General features: G+C 35.3%; 1 protein-coding gene across 1 annotated transcript in view; it reads right to left on the bottom strand.

Moving 5' to 3' along the window:
- Positions 1–16358, bottom strand: part of KIF6 (kinesin family member 6) — a 165257-nt gene that overhangs the window by 50610 nt on the left and 98289 nt on the right. The window contains exons 14-15 of the mRNA XM_068400006.1: positions 5990–6092; positions 509–564 (exon numbers count right to left, since the gene is read on the bottom strand). Of these exons, the coding sequence (XP_068256107.1) occupies positions 509–564; positions 5990–6092 (159 nt within the window). The remainder of the gene's footprint in view (positions 1–508; positions 565–5989; positions 6093–16358) is intronic.

Here is a 16358-nt window from a genome sequence, read left to right as displayed (position 1 = left end):
GATATGCTGTTGGGGTCCTAAAGCAAAAAAAAATGTCTAAAAGCCTCACCAAGCTGAAGCACTCCTCAGAATTGCTCTACTTAATCTGTACAAAGGAAGTGCAGAGGGGTAATTCAACAATGAAATCTTCTTTTATCAGAACCTATATAAATTTATACATAAATACAATCCTTAATCCACAGATATCACAATTTGAAATGATGTTTTTGGATTCTTTTATCCCAAAATAAAATTCAGAAAATCCAGTTAATACCTTAACTTCTCCTTTTGCTAAACTTCAGACATTCTGTCAAGTAAAGAAGGGAGCTGTTTTTCATGTTACGGTATGTGAAATAATCACAACTGGTACATAAAATTATTACTGCTATCATCAGCTAACAATTTACCTTATTGGAAATCTTAGTAATGCATTGACCCGTTTCTTTTAGAAATTAGAATCTCTTCCCATATCCTCTGAATGCTGTGATTTCATCAACTAAAAGTTAAAATGAAGCTAAAATGTACTCACTTATTTTATTTCTCACTGCATTTAATTTTTCTCCAAGGCATTTAGCTTCAGCTAATCTGTCAATGCAAGCAGAATGATAAAGAATTATTATAAAGAATAACTAGTTAAACTAGTTGTACATAATAAAATACACAATTACTCAGGACTACTTTTTGATTTGAAAGTAGAACTATTTGGAAACAATTTTCCATCAGAAAAGAGTGTCTGGTCTAAAAGAAACCATTTCTGAAATAAACCATGCCGTGCAACAAACAGGTTTATTAAACAGACAAAAAAAAATAATTTGACTAAGTTTTAAAAATTACATTATTTCAATTCTAGCGACTGGATTCTCTTAAATATTCTTATTACACTACAATATTAATTTTATTATGCTACATTACTTGCAATTTTTTAACATACAGCTATATAAAAGTAAAAGAAAAAAAATCCAGGCAAAGTCAAACCAAAATGTTTGAAAGTATTAGAACTTCTGCTCACCAGGAATTTTCAAATTTTAGCCTGTAATTTGTGTATTGCTGATGATCACAGTTTGTGCTGTGTGAAAATGTACATCCCAGTCACTAAGAAACCTCTCAAACAGAAATCTAAGACAGTGTGAGAAAACTAAATTATTCTTTTCTTCTACAGATAGTCCTTATGTGAATGCAAACTTTCAGATATTCAGCTACTGCTCAAATACTGATACAAGCCAAAGCTAGACACATGAAGATACGCAAATAGCAAGTAAGAAGCAGGCCGAGAAGGATGGAAAAAAAAAATCAATGAAGCAGGCTTTGGAAACTCCCTTTTTGTAGTATGCAAACAGCTTGACCTCATTTCAAAAATGGAAATTAGTTTTTTTAAAATATGAAATTCCCACTAGGTATGTTTCTAAATTAATTCACTGACCACTTCCTCATTATATTCAAATAATCAAACCTTCACATGGTATGCAAAATATTCTAATGATCAGAAGTTTCTATTTTAGCTTGCAACATGGTGTTGCAGTGATGCTCACTTCACTGTTACTAAGCATCCTCTTCACTGTATGTCTTGCTCCTTACGAAATCTTTTATATCTAAGTATATCCTTAAAAAATAGCTTCCTACAGAGACTTACAAATTCACTTATATTCTCCACATTCCCTACGGTCTGCTAGAACTTGATGCCTTCTCCTTTTGTGTCTTTTTCTGTCAGTTTTCTGATCTTTTACAACAGTTGCTGTCATAATTGTTCTCTTACACTTATTTAACTCAGCACTATATAAAACTGTTTAGGACAAATGGCATACATATCAGGCTTTCAAATGCCAAGTACATTCTGCTGTAAAAATAATGACAGTCAATTCAATGTACAATGGCAAAGTCTGAAGAGTCTCTGAGAGAATTGAGGCTTGTTCAAGGAAATATCAATTGTAATAGTCTAAATAGTAACAGCTCAAAATGTAGGATGATGATTTGTTGCATTGTGACATTTATTGTAGGACATTAGGCTTGACATGAAATTCTGAACTGTTACTTGGATGTTTACAAGTTGAACCTTGCTGAATGTGTAGGCAGAACTGTAATACTTATTTCTTAAGCAAGCCTTCAGCTGATCTGGAAGAGTCTTGGTCTAGCCAAAGTAACTGAGGAAATCCACAAATTGTATTTCTGTCTAACTCAAATAATGGCAAAACAGAGTCAAGAAATATGACTTTCCCCTGGGGAGGTGGGGTTTGGAAAATTTTCCCTTCTCAGTTAGACCATTTCCCTGTAAAACTGGGACAAGTTAGAATTTCGGGTGCCTGCATTTGTATCTGCTCACAAACATTTGCTTTCAAGGCTGAATTCAACATGGCTAAATGGCAGAAGCTGGAGGGTTCCTCAGCACTTATTTCTTACGTAAAGAAGGCAGAAGCCCTCAAAGCATCTGTGAGATGTCTATATAAGCTTTTTCTGCTGGTATTAACTTAGAGCACCCAAGCAGGCCTTGAAGAGTGTGTAAAGATCAAAGGGAAACACCTCAAAGTACCTCTCTCTTTCTTTCCCTCAGGTCCCATGAGCCAAATACTAAGTTCATCAATTACTTCCTAATTCCTGAGGCAAATCTCCTGTTGACTATTTATTGACTGTGATTAATGTTCACAGAGAGATTTAGCTGGACAAGTTGAAGCCAGATATCTATCCAGCCCGTATTCATAGGTTACTGCCAATAGTTGAATGGGTCATGCATATGTTTCTCAAACACCAGAGTTTATAAATTGGCACAATAACATAAACTGAAATTCAGCATTAATTTATGACAATCCAACAAATTCCATCTGTGACTATCAATCATAGTCAAACAAAATAAACCAGATAAAGACATAAGATTTGACTCTAATATTGAAAGGGAAAAGACTATTTCTGATACTCCTTTAACAAAAAAGAGATGTTATCTAGCACAAAGGTGATATTGCTACGAATAGTGATGAGTGAACAATTATAACGTTAGCTGAAAAGAGTTCATGTGTATCCTACATGAAGACCAATCCGTAGAAAGGTTGAAGTGGCCAAATCATGGCTTCTATTACCTACAAGATAAATATTCCATGATGAAAGCCCAAAGTGAATTTAGGCACTAATTTTAGTGAAACAAACATTTTTTTGCGAAGATTTCACTCTTTGAATGCAAATGCCAGTAATTAAAAAATAAACTTTTTGAAAAACAAATCTCTAACTCATAATATAAACCAAGACAAACTCAAGAGGTTGTCTAATGAGAGAATAGAGAATTTTACTACTGGAAATATTGAATAGGATGGGATCTAAAAGCTTTGTTCAGTATGCAATATTACATTGGAGTGGCTCAGCCGGGAAGATTTCTTCTTAGTATATTTCACCAGAAAATGAAATGCATTTTTCTCCTCCTCAGAGAACAGGGCTGCATTAAGAAACAGGATATTATTAAGTTCCCTGGAAGTCAGGTATAGGAAGTCCAAATTGCAGAAATCTGATTCTGTCTGGGCACAAACACAGATTTTTTTAAGCAGGGCAGCAGTTACTAATGTACAGGAGAAAAATGAAAAATAATTGCTTTGTATTAACTGCAAACTAAGCTGTAGAAGATCACCTTTTCTATCTTACAAAGCCACTTCCCATAGGCAACTGTCCTAATAGGATAGCTTGAATCTATTGTCTTTCACTTGAACAGTGAGTCAGTAAATGAGCTTCAGAGAGAAATAATGCTTAACTACATAAGTTTTGCCACTGTTTAAATCCAAAGATGGTACTGAGTTACAGTACTGAGCTAGTGCTCCTGTAAAGAGCTCTGAAATAGGTGAAAAGTTTTATGTTAAAAACAGTATTTCTTTTATATATGTTTTGTTTTTAAACAAGACATGGTTTTCAGTATTTGATTTAATCAACTGATTACATTTGATTGTTTATACACAGGTAGTTACAGAAAAAATATATGTATATTATGTATGTATGACTATGTATATTCACATCTATATGAAAAATTTCACAGCCCAAGCAACAGTTGAGATCTTCACAGTCAAACTTCCAACTAGGCTCACTGACAGTTTAGCATTCAATTAATATAAGAATGATATAATTAGCAAGCCAAGAAAACCTATCTAAAATACTGAAAGAAAAAAATAAGACAGCTAAAAATAAGTAATTTGTGAAACAAATACCGTTTGTGGTACGACAGAAGTGGTTATGAAACTACACACAAAATTATTAACATAAGAGGCCTGCATATAAAGGGAAGCTATGGTAACCTTTAAACATGTGGTGTCCACACACTTCTTCCTGTGCAATTTGAACACTGGCTGGGTAATAGAGCTTTTGTGTAACTGGTAGTTCAGAGGCTGCATTCCAAATTATAGACTGGACTTGATATAAATCCATTTTAATGAACTCTGTAAACTTGGAACTATAGGCATCTTTGCTAAAAATGACTGCAAATGGCAAGGGAAAACTGTCTTGCTCCAGGCTATCAACATTCACATTAGCACTGATTTCAGCAGTCAGCTGACACATATTAGAGACGGGTTACCCAAGGCATTAGTCTGAATATCTTTGTTCTTTAGGGAAAGCAAAACTTGTGTCAAACTTTGTGGGTTCTGCCCATCTCTATTACATGTTCTGCAACCAGAAGGAAATACTGGTTTGCTTCACAGTAATAACAAACAGAGAAAATATGTAAGAATCATGATTAACTAGAGGAAATTCAGGGCATGGTTCAGAACTGTATTGCTCCCATTATTATGCTGTGACCACGAAGTATTCTGCTCAATAGACAGTATTACCAGAAATCATTGCAGTGTAATAATTTCTGCAGTGATGATGCAGTGATGTGGCATCATCTGATATACTGATGATGAACAAAGGCATTACTAAACATCCTTTTTACATGGATAAATTCTTACATACATCTAATACCTTGGCAACTTGTGTCCCCGTGGCTAAGTTATAGACCGAGGCAGAAAGTTAACCAGTTCAGAAAAGTGATAAATAGCAAGATCTTGAATAAGTCACAGAGATGTGGAGAACATTACTTGCCTCAATTTCACTGAAGTAAATAAGAGTCAGTGACCATGAAAGCAATGCCTTTCAGGCCTAATAAGTAGGAAAATGGTGTTATTAAGAAAGCAGAAGCAAGGAGGAAAAAACTGGAGACGGAGAAAATCCCAGGACAAAAAAAAAAAAAAGGAAAAAAAACCCCACAAACTTGTTAGGGGAAATGTTAGTTACAAGGGTAGATTGAGAGAGATGCTTTTGGCATCTCCAGTCTCCAAATCTTGTATTTCTCTTGCAGTAGAAGGAGGGTTAACACTTGAAAAACTGACACTGAAACAGTAGTGTTATCCAATTAACATGGATAAGGGTTGTTGGTTTAATTTCTGAGATGTTTAAAATCTGCTTTATGAAAATTAATGTTTTCCATGTTTTGCCATTCTCACCATCTTCACCAGAAGGTTTTGAAGTGTTTTGCCAGTGTTAACAATAAACGTGGAGGAGGAAAGTATTATTTCTGGTTTTGAGTGCAAAACTGACAGAGAGAAGCTAAAATCACTTGGCAAACAAGTTAGGAACAACAGACAAAAGCATATGTTAAACATCTCCTAGCTTATTGTCCAACTCAGTGCTGAAGCCAGTAAAGCATTTTTGACAATGGAAATTGCAGTAATTGATTCAGGCACATGGATCTTACTTCCTCTAGATAATTCATGATCATGAATGCCATTTACCACATTGCTTCAACATGACTATGAAGATAAGATGAATAAAACCAGAGGAAAGATACACTAAGATTCCTCATGCCACTTTCGTATTCTATCCAGACTATTATTGTGTCACCACTCAGTGCCTTCTGAATATGAAATATTCCCAGTAAGAAACGGTGAAGTTTCTGTACCAAGTTCTCAACAGAAGCCTGGATGTCTGGTGTAAAATTACAAATTCCTACCTAGACTCAGGATGAACGCTCAGATGTCTGCCTCCAGCTGTATCTTGCTATGACACTCACCTCTGTTTTAGAAGCTGTTTGTTGTCCTCAGTGGTTATACTGCCAGCATGGTTCTGCTTGAAAACTTCAAAAGCTTTCTGACATCCAAGTGACATCTTTTCTCCTGCCCCAAGACAAAAAAAAAAAGAGAACTACTTCAAAGTCATCAAAAGACAGACATTTTGCATTTATTTAACTCCTATTTTGACAAATACAGCAAGTCAGCCCAGGGGCCTTAAAGCGCCCAGAAGACTAAGTTCAGCGTTCCACCAATGGGAAAGCATTTTTGACAAAAGATTTGTCTTATCTGACAAATTAATTTCTTTTCACTTCACTTCTCTAAAGTCTGAATGTTTAGGTTATATAATTTCTCAAGACAACTTAAGATGTTCATAAGTAAAACCAAACTTCGAAAATTTAAAATATGTGAAACATTCTTTAGTGTGAGCCAGAGGTATTTTGACAACAGCAAACTGCAATTTGCTTCTGTATTTCTTTCATCCCTGTTTCACATTCGCCCCTAAACATACCTTGAATATTTTCAGTATTCTTGGAAGAAAAAAAATGCAGGCTTCCTTTAATTACACATAAGCTTCATCCTCCTTAGTGAATGTTTTTCATCCCCTTTTAAGTGAAACAGGTATCGTACCTACAAAAATGGTAGGTTCCTGCCTTTCCATTTTCAACATCGTGTTTGTTTCCTTTTGTGTGCCAGAAGGTCAAGACCTATTTGGCCTTCAAATCCTTTTAAAAATCACTACGGAAAACACAGGCTGTATTATTTATCAGCTCTCATTGCTAGATGATCTACAGATCTAAGTGAGTAATCATGCATCTGTATTATCATTAACAAAAGAAAAATCAAAGGCTTAAGCAGAATGAAAGATTACAGGAGCATCTGCACTATCACAAGTGCATATGTCAATAAATAAGCAAGAAGAAAGGATGAGACTGGCAGTTAAATAAATTACAGCAATAAAGATAGTTCAAGAGCAGAAAGGAGGGGGAATCTCACACTCAAACTGTGTGAAAAATGCAAAGTAGCTCCACCTCTAATTTAACCTCATGGCTGCAACTTAAACCTCAAAATGATATTCCTTAAATTGGAATTTGAATCTCCTTAGGTTTTTTTTTCCTCTGGACTCTTTCTTCTGTCCTGCTCACAGGCCTTCTTTCCTGCTTCAGAGCTATCAAGCCCCCCAAAATCCATTGTGCACAAGAGCTATAAAGTTTCCTGGGAATTCTGCTGCACAAGAGTTTTCTATATGTTTTGTGCCAATGGACCAGCATTACCAATAACATATGTGTGCATGTATGCCAATCATTTTCCAGGCTACCTGCTTTGCAATTTTGGTGTAAGTGGGGATGATACATTAACAAAACGTACCTAAACACGTTAGGATATGTAATACTGGGATGTCACACCTCATCGGGGTCTCACTCTGTAAGCTGCGTTTTATAGTCACTCCAAATATGTTCTGCTGCCCCTTATCATACTTATATCAGGATTACTCCCCACTGACTTCAGTGAGATTTCTGTGGTCTAAGATACTGTTTATAGTAAAGGCTGGTAACAAAAACTAGCACTCAGGGTTCAATAATCAGTAAAAGTTTTAAAAAAAATATTCAAAATATAGTAGAAAAATTTGCCCTCTGTTTCAGTCAAAAGACTGATCACATCTGTTACTAATTTAAAAATTTTGAGTTGAAAATAGAACCACCAGGAATGTTTGAATGGCAAAGCACACAGAAATGCTCCACCCTTTTTGAATAAGAAAATCAAAGAAAGATACAGTGCAGTCTTTACTGCTGTGTGATCCAAAGCAGCAAGAGGATTTAGGAAAATATATTTTTCTGTGATGATGACCTGAGAATATAATGTTCATGTTTCATGTTTGCCTTGAAGAAAAATAGGCAGCTTTGCAAGCAGAATTTTAGAGCACATTCATCCCATTACTAGCACTAATTTTAATATGCAGCCTGAATTGACCCTCTAGAATTGCTTTTGCTGCAGAAAAAGTTTGTATTAAGTGCAGAAAGCCTGGATGAAATTCATGGCTGAGCCTAAAATAAACAATGAAACACACTTACGCATATGTAACACTGCAATGTAAAGTATTTAACCCTTCTGGCAATGAGCTGCCTTTGAGAGTAGAAGTAAAAACAGTAGAACTAAGTGTGGAAAACAAAACTATTACAGTGATTTTTGCTTCTGCCTGGCAGAAACGCATCAACCAAAATTAAAGGTAATCTGATAATCATTTTCCAGCGCTATATTAGGAGGCAGCAGATTTGTACAGCCAAACAAAGCACATAAAAATAGATCCCTAGAACCGTTGGGAAGGAGAAATTTTCTGGTTTATACAGTCCATTTTAATAAAATACAGAAATATATGAAGTAGTAAATAATCACATTCTGAAAATGGTATCTAAGGAAAGGAATTTAAAAAGGACCATTAAGAGTGTACCTCAGTATAATACGAGCATAAAACAGCTACAGAAGAATGTTGCAGCCTGTGGGCAATGACAGAGATGTTTAGGATGATAATAAGGGATACAGCAATGTTAATACTAGTGAAAGACTACAAGAAACATTGGCAGCGGGATCGAGTGGTTGTGTTTTCATTCTGCTCAAAGATGAAGATTATTCCTTCTCCATGGTTGATATTATATCTTCAATCATGCTGTTCACATTTCCTTAAATAATCTATAATTTCATAAAGTAGCTTCACCTTCTTTCAAATGGCCTCCAAGTGCAAAGGGGCACTAATATTATTGGCATGCTGTTTCTCCTGGGCTTAATTCAAACAAATAAGCTATATGTTCTTTTAAAACAAGGTGCTATTGAATTTCTGTTTTTCTCTGGCTGTAAATTGAATATATAGCAATATATACATGATATGAATAAAAGCAGAATTGAGAGAAGAAACCATTGACGATAACACATTTTTGGCAAGGTAGTTGAAAATTTCAGCTAAAACTGTTAGACTTGTAGAAAACAATTTCTTTTACAGGCCAAACAATTTCTCCTCTCCTTCTTTAATACCATGGCTTAGTGTTACAAAATAAATATTTGAAAATGCTTATCTAAGGAAGAATCATCATGTGCTACAGAATGAGAACCAGGAAACACATGTCATCAAGTCAGTACAATGTGAACCGGAATAATCATTACCATAAAAATAATTCAGATCATCAGAAAAAGCATAAAATATTCTTGCAATTGCATTCATGAAATCCCAGTTGACAGGGTTGCATTAAGAAGGGATAAATTCTGTATCAACTTAATTTTAGTTATACCTTTCCTGTCAGGTTGTGTAAATTTGCTTTAATATTAAAACACATATGCCCAACTCACAGCAAAGCCACCATTATTTACAGCAAATTTAAACAGCTGAAATTTTGGGAAAATTCAGGTTTGATTCACATCCTGAATTTGAGTTTAAGAATGTTCTCATTGAAAGTTTGATTTCAGTCTGTACTCCTATCCAGTGCACTCCACTAACTTTCACATTAAACAAAAAGTTTCAGTTCAATAGGCTCCTCTTGTAAAGTGTGCAAATTACGGCCGTCCCACTGAACTTGGGTAAATCACAATGACAATGATGGCTCACAAGCTCTGAACTAGAGCATCAAGATCTGAAACGATCAAGAAATAGAAAGTTTGCTGTAGTATTGCTAGTGGACTAAACTCTTGAAATCAGTAATAATTCGAAACACACTGAGCAAGAATGTGGCTTTTGGATGTGGCTGATTACTTTTTGACGTGACATGGAGAGATCAAAGTGATTTCAAGATATGCCTACAGCAGGCATATCAGCAAAGTCCCCGGCAGATATTATGCACCCTATTCTATCACTAACTAATTTAGAGGTCATTTATTCTATGCTGTTACATATACAAATACTATTTACAGCCATCCTAAACAACAACTGTTTAGTGACTCACAAAGTTTAATTAGGAGAATAAGTTAAGGGAACATGCAGGGTATAGTGTGTCACTGGATGCTCAACTGCCAGCAGAGAAATTATATGGCTGAATGCTATTTTTAAGTTAAATAGTATCCACTGGGATTACTCAAGGACTACATCTCAGTAGGTAAGAGCATGCGAGTGTATAAACTTAGAGCTTATTTTGCTGTCACAAGTGATCAAACATGGTTGTACATATTTAAATGACCATGCTGATTTTTAAATGTATCCAACACCCACAAATCCTATTGCAGCTTGCTTTAGTGATCCCAGTTTATAAATAGTGGACAATTTTTAAGGACTTTATTTTAGTGTTTTTTTCACAAAGATTTCACGAGTGCTTACACTGGAAATGGCACTTCCAGAGTGCTGAGTCTGGCCACCTTCTTTTTTTTGTTTGTTTGTTGAAAAAGGGTTTATTGCTCAGAGGGAGAAGACCTTCATAAAGTTTAATGCATGAAACCCACAGAAAATATTTACATTGCTCTTCAGTTAAGTCTGGAAAAATCTGTCAAACAATAGCATGAAATTGATAACTTCTCTGTCAGAAAGCAGAATCACAGTGTCTCCTCACAACCCCACCTTGTAACCAGATTTTGGTCCTGGTATGAGAGCTCCAAGGGAGTTCCAGCAGCCCTCATGATGGAGGCTGCCAGATTAACCTGCAAAAAGAATTGGAAACAACTCTCCAGGAGAGAAGAATTAAGGCTGCAAGTTGAGCTGTTCTGAGGGAGGCACATTAAGACTGCTAAGAAAACCAAACTCTTGGGAATAGCTGTTCAGACCATGTATTCTGATGAGAAAGGCATCTGTCCACATATCTGCCCACATATCTGTTTTGCAGAAACTACATTTTCACAGTGGAAGACTTTGTCTTTCCATTCCTACTAAGTGCTCTATCAAGCAAGAACTGCCAACTCTTACACTGAAATCAATAAGAGCAAAAAGTCCCCTTGGCTCAAGGAAAGCTCTCATTCAAGTGAGGGTTGTCTGAAGAATTTCAGGATGGCAGCTAGTGTGAATTGTGAGTCTTCATGCTTATGAAGACTGTCACCTGTTCGTGCTATTATGTATTTCCACTTATGATCAAATAAGAAAAAGGGAACTGTGGACACTTCCAAATGAAACTAAAGACAAATTATTTGGTGACTCTTTGTAATAGAACTAAGATATTAGAAGTGTTTGCATGTAAGCATAATTCATTACATCTTTACCAGGATCCCTCAAGATATCATAGCCATCTGTTCAGAATGGAAAAAAGTAGATGCAACAGAGCTTGGGAATAATGAATCAACATTAATACTTAATACATTAATACTTAAAAATAGGAAAACAAACCCAAAACCAATATGCAACAAATACTTCCCCACTGTAAAGCTCAGCTAAATTCTTCGTGAAAATCATGTGTATTACATATGGCTGCCTTCATTAAACTGCAATTCAAAAATGGGAAAGACATAAAACAAGGTTGCTTATGGTACCCCTGCAGTGCTGAACTGCAAAACATGGTCCTTTGGAAAGTTAAAAGCCTCAAGGGAAAACCAGAATATTCAGACTCAATGAGCTAACTAAAATATTGGCATAATTTAATTTCCCTGGCTCTGGAGTTTGTTTATTTACAGGGGAGGAAGAGGGTAAAATGAACAGTTTCTTGAGGTTATGAACATGTTTATTGTGGTCCTGAACATTGATCTAGGAAGGTCGGACTGCACTCCACAAGTGAAAATTTCTACTGTGCAAACCCTTGCGTTAATTGGTGTATGGGTCATTCACCTAGGCATCATTTTATCCACATAACCGATTGACAAGACAAACTAAATTAAACACCACAAATGCCTAACAGCAAAGAACAAACTTGTACAGGAGTATGTCAGACACAAATCAAAGGCAAGTAGCACTTCTATTGCAGTGAACATTGTTAGAGGATATGTGATCATTAAAACTGGGATTGCTTTAAGATTACTGAAATAAAAGAACAAAAGGGAAATGTTATATACAATGCCAACTTTGTAAAAGTCAATTTTTATAAGGTGAACTGGAATGCTTCCAAAACAAACAAAAAAAAAACACGTACAAAAATCCCATTAGGAGTAGGTTTTTACATTAATTAATATTCCTCTGCAGAAGGAGTACGAAAAATATTGAACTGTATGTCAAAACAAAGGTTAAATGAAGTATAAACTTAAAACAAGATGAAATTGACTATTTTAAGATTGCCCAAGGCCATAGAACAACAACAAAACTCCAAATGGGATGTGATAGCTGAATTTAATCATGTTGACTTTCTTCAGTTTCATTATTTTAAGAAATCTCAGGTAACAGTACAGGTAAGAAAAATATTTTTCATATTCACCCAGCTGTATGTTTTTAATAGCTCTGCTTTTGCAGCAAAAGCCACTTGAACTTTAATGCCTAATGATAGTCAGAAATGCAATTTTAGTCTCCTTACTGACACGTGATAAGTCTGATACCAGATTGAACCTTAGAGTGATCTCAGTGTGAAAAGACTAGAACTATTGAAATATCTTTCCCTCATTTTCCTCTTCGGGAAAATTAGTATACTAGTTTGTCTACCTGTCAAACGTTGCCAAGCACAATGCTAGTGAGAATTACAGGACAAAAGAAAATGTTAATAGCAATTTAATATACCATCATCACCTTTACCTGATAGAGCACATATTTTCCTAGGATAGGTTAGACTCAGTTAACAGGACCACTTTCGTCTGATTCTGTTTGTTAGTTATGGATTCTAATAATTTCTCAGATTACATATCATGGCTTCAAGATGCTGTAGAATATCTGCACTAGCATTAATGATTTACAGTGCACTTACTTTGATGTTATCTAGTTCTGCTTTTATATTTTCTTTAAAGAGCCAATGGGCAGCAGAGTTATCAAATTCAAAGTGGAGGCAAAGAAGCAAAGGGCGCAGTAGAGGCTACTTAGCATAAACAAAATGTTTGCAGATGTCAACAGTGAGGAATAAAGTACTGTATCTATTAATACAACCAAGTTTTTCTCATGTTCTGATACCAATATTATTGCAGAAATATTTTACATTTCATGTATGACAACTTGTATGTCTCAAAAGAGAAAAAAATAATTTTCAGCTACTCTTTGCAACCATTTACTTCTTTAAAGCTGCCTGTGAGATCATATATAATTGTATAATACACACACACATTGAGAGTCCTTAATTAGTAGGTAAAAAGAGAGAGCCTGAAATGAAGCATGGTAGGCTTGGCAGAAGCTCAGGGAGTGGATACAAAGGAAAGTATGAAGTCAAACCCACAAGAACTTTAGGAGACCCACCCAAGGGTGCTGCCACTTCTAAATAATAAGATTCACTTTTGCCTATGCCAGAATCACACATTTCAGATAACTTCTGATAAAACAGGACATATATCTTGTACTGCATTGTGTAGTTTACATTAAACACTGGATATTAGAAATAGACCGTGCATTTCCCTCTCTTTGTAGGAGTCTAAATCTGTCCCCTTCAACAGTTAATGCAGTTGTAAAAATTTTACTAAAGATAAGAAAGGGCCAATACTTTAGACACTTGAGTCACCTATCACCTTTAAATTAGACTACTGTGCTTAAGATGAAGATTTCCATTCAGACTGAGTAATAGCAAGTTAAATGTGTATGTTTTGACATCCTTCATGTATTTGCCATGTTGTAGCAGCAACATTTGCAGCTTCTGCTTTAGACGTGAAAAGGGGCTTTTGTGTTCTAAAACTTGTCTGCCTTTTCCAGCTTGACCAAGAAGTGTAAAAAAAGATAGAATACTCAACAAAATTTGTCTCAGTTACATGTTCTATGCCTTTTTGAGTGATAGATATGGTATTTAAATTCTCCTTTTCCACATATCTTTCTCAGTTTTACAAAAATGTCTCTGAATGGTGAGATAAGAATATTTTAAGAGCTCTACCAAATGACATCCTATGTCAATGGAGTCATGACAGCTTGGACCAAATGCAAGTGAAGTTGTTTGCCAGGGACATCTGTAGAGATCTACATGTATTTTTGGTGCCTGGAGAATCGCCTCCACCACCAATCTTGCCGGTAACACCATAAACCACAAAAGAGGCGTATTTCATTTTCAGAGTAGTTTAGCAGAGGAAAAATGACTTGTTATAAACATCAATCTGGTTTTGGAAACTTACTGTACTTTTAATTTCATATTACATTTTAGCTTTATTCCTTATTAAGATACTGAGGTTTCCAGAAGTAGAAGTCTGTATGCACTACATCTTAGGTAGACAAGAAATAAATGTCTGTAGTGAGTACACCATTAAGTAGTATCAACTTGGGGCTATCTTAATATTTCAGGCTATAAACTACAGGAGTGCAGGAGCCACTTCATGAGAAACTGGTCTCCTCATTTTTTTTTTTTTTTATTTTTATTTTTTTTTTTTATTATTTTTTTTTAGCAGGAGCTCCAGCACCAAAAGAATGGGGTGTGCGGAGATAGAAAGTTGAGAGAAGAAATCATGAGATACACTCCATGGTAAGCTATCTCTTCTCACCAGTCAACAACCTAGATTAACTCATTTTAAAATTTGCTATCTATTTACATTCAAGATGAATGAGCTTTACCAATCTTGTTGCTTATTCTTTTTGGCAGATGAAAATTAGCAATTAAGAAATGCGTGAAACTTTACTGTAAAATAATGATTCTTGCTGTTTAAGTTTTATTGGAGTTTGCCTTGGAGAATGAACACGGTAGCCTGTTGTGTACTATGTCCAGATTTTAAAAAGTAAGTAGGCATGTTACTCCTCAGCAACTACCGCATGAAAATTTCAAGCACTCAGCTACTGAAGCAGCATTTTCTCCCTTCCTGAACAAGTCCTGTAACTGCTACATTACAGACAGCATCCCCTCTTTCTCGTGTCATTACTGATGTTTTAAATAACAGTGGTCAAAGCAGTCAATGTATAGCAACTGTAATCTAAATATACATACAAAACTGAGCCTTCAGGATTTTTAACTAATCTTCGCAGAACTGAGGACTTCTAGGCATGTGATAAGCTCCAGAAGTTCAGCATAGTTAAAATGCGAGTCCTGTGCACATACAACAGCAGAAGTTTAGAGAACACTTGTGTAACTTTGCTCAGGTGCCTGCGTTGTCTTAAACACCTACCTTAACCGTAAGTTGTTGAATTCTCTATGGAATTAAGCACCTTGTGCCTCTTATATTACACAAAGGATGCATTTTAGTAAGCCTGAGTAGTTGGTAGTGCATGTAGAAAGAGAGTGGTTATTACCAGTGCCTGTAATATATTTTTTTTTTCCATTTTTATCTGTAATGGTTTTGAAATAGGAGCCAAAGTAGAAAAGGAGGAGATAACAATGGGACCTGGACTTATATATAAAAAAGCAAATTGGCTAACTTCTTTCCTGAATTTTCACTTCAGCTTTTCAAAAGTTTATCAAATTGTTCTTACAAAATTTTAGATATCTTTGGCTAAAACTTCAGCTCATTATTTTGGACTTTCCTCAGCTGTTAAAGGCTTTTTGCTTCTTTTTAAAACTCATTTGACCATATCTATTTTATTTTGAATGCAAAAAAGAAAATCTACGACAGCTAAGCCCTTGCGAGGTGATTTTTCTTTCTGGTTATAAATTAATAAGATATTAATTATTGTTACCCAATATCTGCTTACATGCTTCTAAGTTGCTAATGTGACAACAGAGTTCCTTATCATCTGATTGTATTCACTGATATCCCTCTTTAGTTACTTTAGGTATGACAGTACTTTTGCTCTGGCAATTTCAAAACAGAGATTAAAAATTGTCATTGTAAAGCGACAGGACAACTGCAGAAAGTCAACTATGTGGATGTATTCTTTTCTTAGTGTTGACATATAATAAATTGAATACTCAAAATGAGTAACTTCCTGTTTTGAAGTAGTTCAAAAACTGAGTTAACTGAAAAAAAAACCCCAACACCTAAATGTTTGCCTATGTTTGAGTGAAGAGGATGGAAGTAAGTTGGGATAAAGTGTTATCAGGGTCAATGAATGTTAGTATTGCACCACCCAATCCTATGCATCAGTTAAAGGCCTCTGAAAACTTGTGTGTGATAAATTTGGGACTTCCTATGTATAAGGACAAACATGTGAACACAAAATTGATACAAGCAAAAACCTCATTGCTTATCTCAAGACTAAAAGTAATATGTGGAAACAATTATGTTTTTGTGGTGTCTCTAGTTTAGATTGCTTGAAGGAAATAAAATGCTTGAGATATTTCATTAATATTCCAGAAATATTTCTGGAATTCAAACAATATCTTTGTTTATTCCTCTTGGCACAGGCACTCCTCACAGAAGACCGAGAAACATTTTGAAAAAAAAAACCAAAACAATAGGATTCTAACAACCTATCTGATTTAGAAGCAATACTTCAAATTC

The sequence above is a fragment of the Nyctibius grandis genome, chromosome 1 (assembly GCF_013368605.1).
Source record: "Nyctibius grandis isolate bNycGra1 chromosome 1, bNycGra1.pri, whole genome shotgun sequence".
In the NCBI taxonomy this organism is placed as follows: domain Eukaryota; kingdom Metazoa; phylum Chordata; class Aves; order Nyctibiiformes; family Nyctibiidae; genus Nyctibius; species Nyctibius grandis.
The sequence above is the reverse complement of the archived record's forward strand: the minus strand, read 5'-3'. Positions and strand labels throughout refer to the sequence as shown.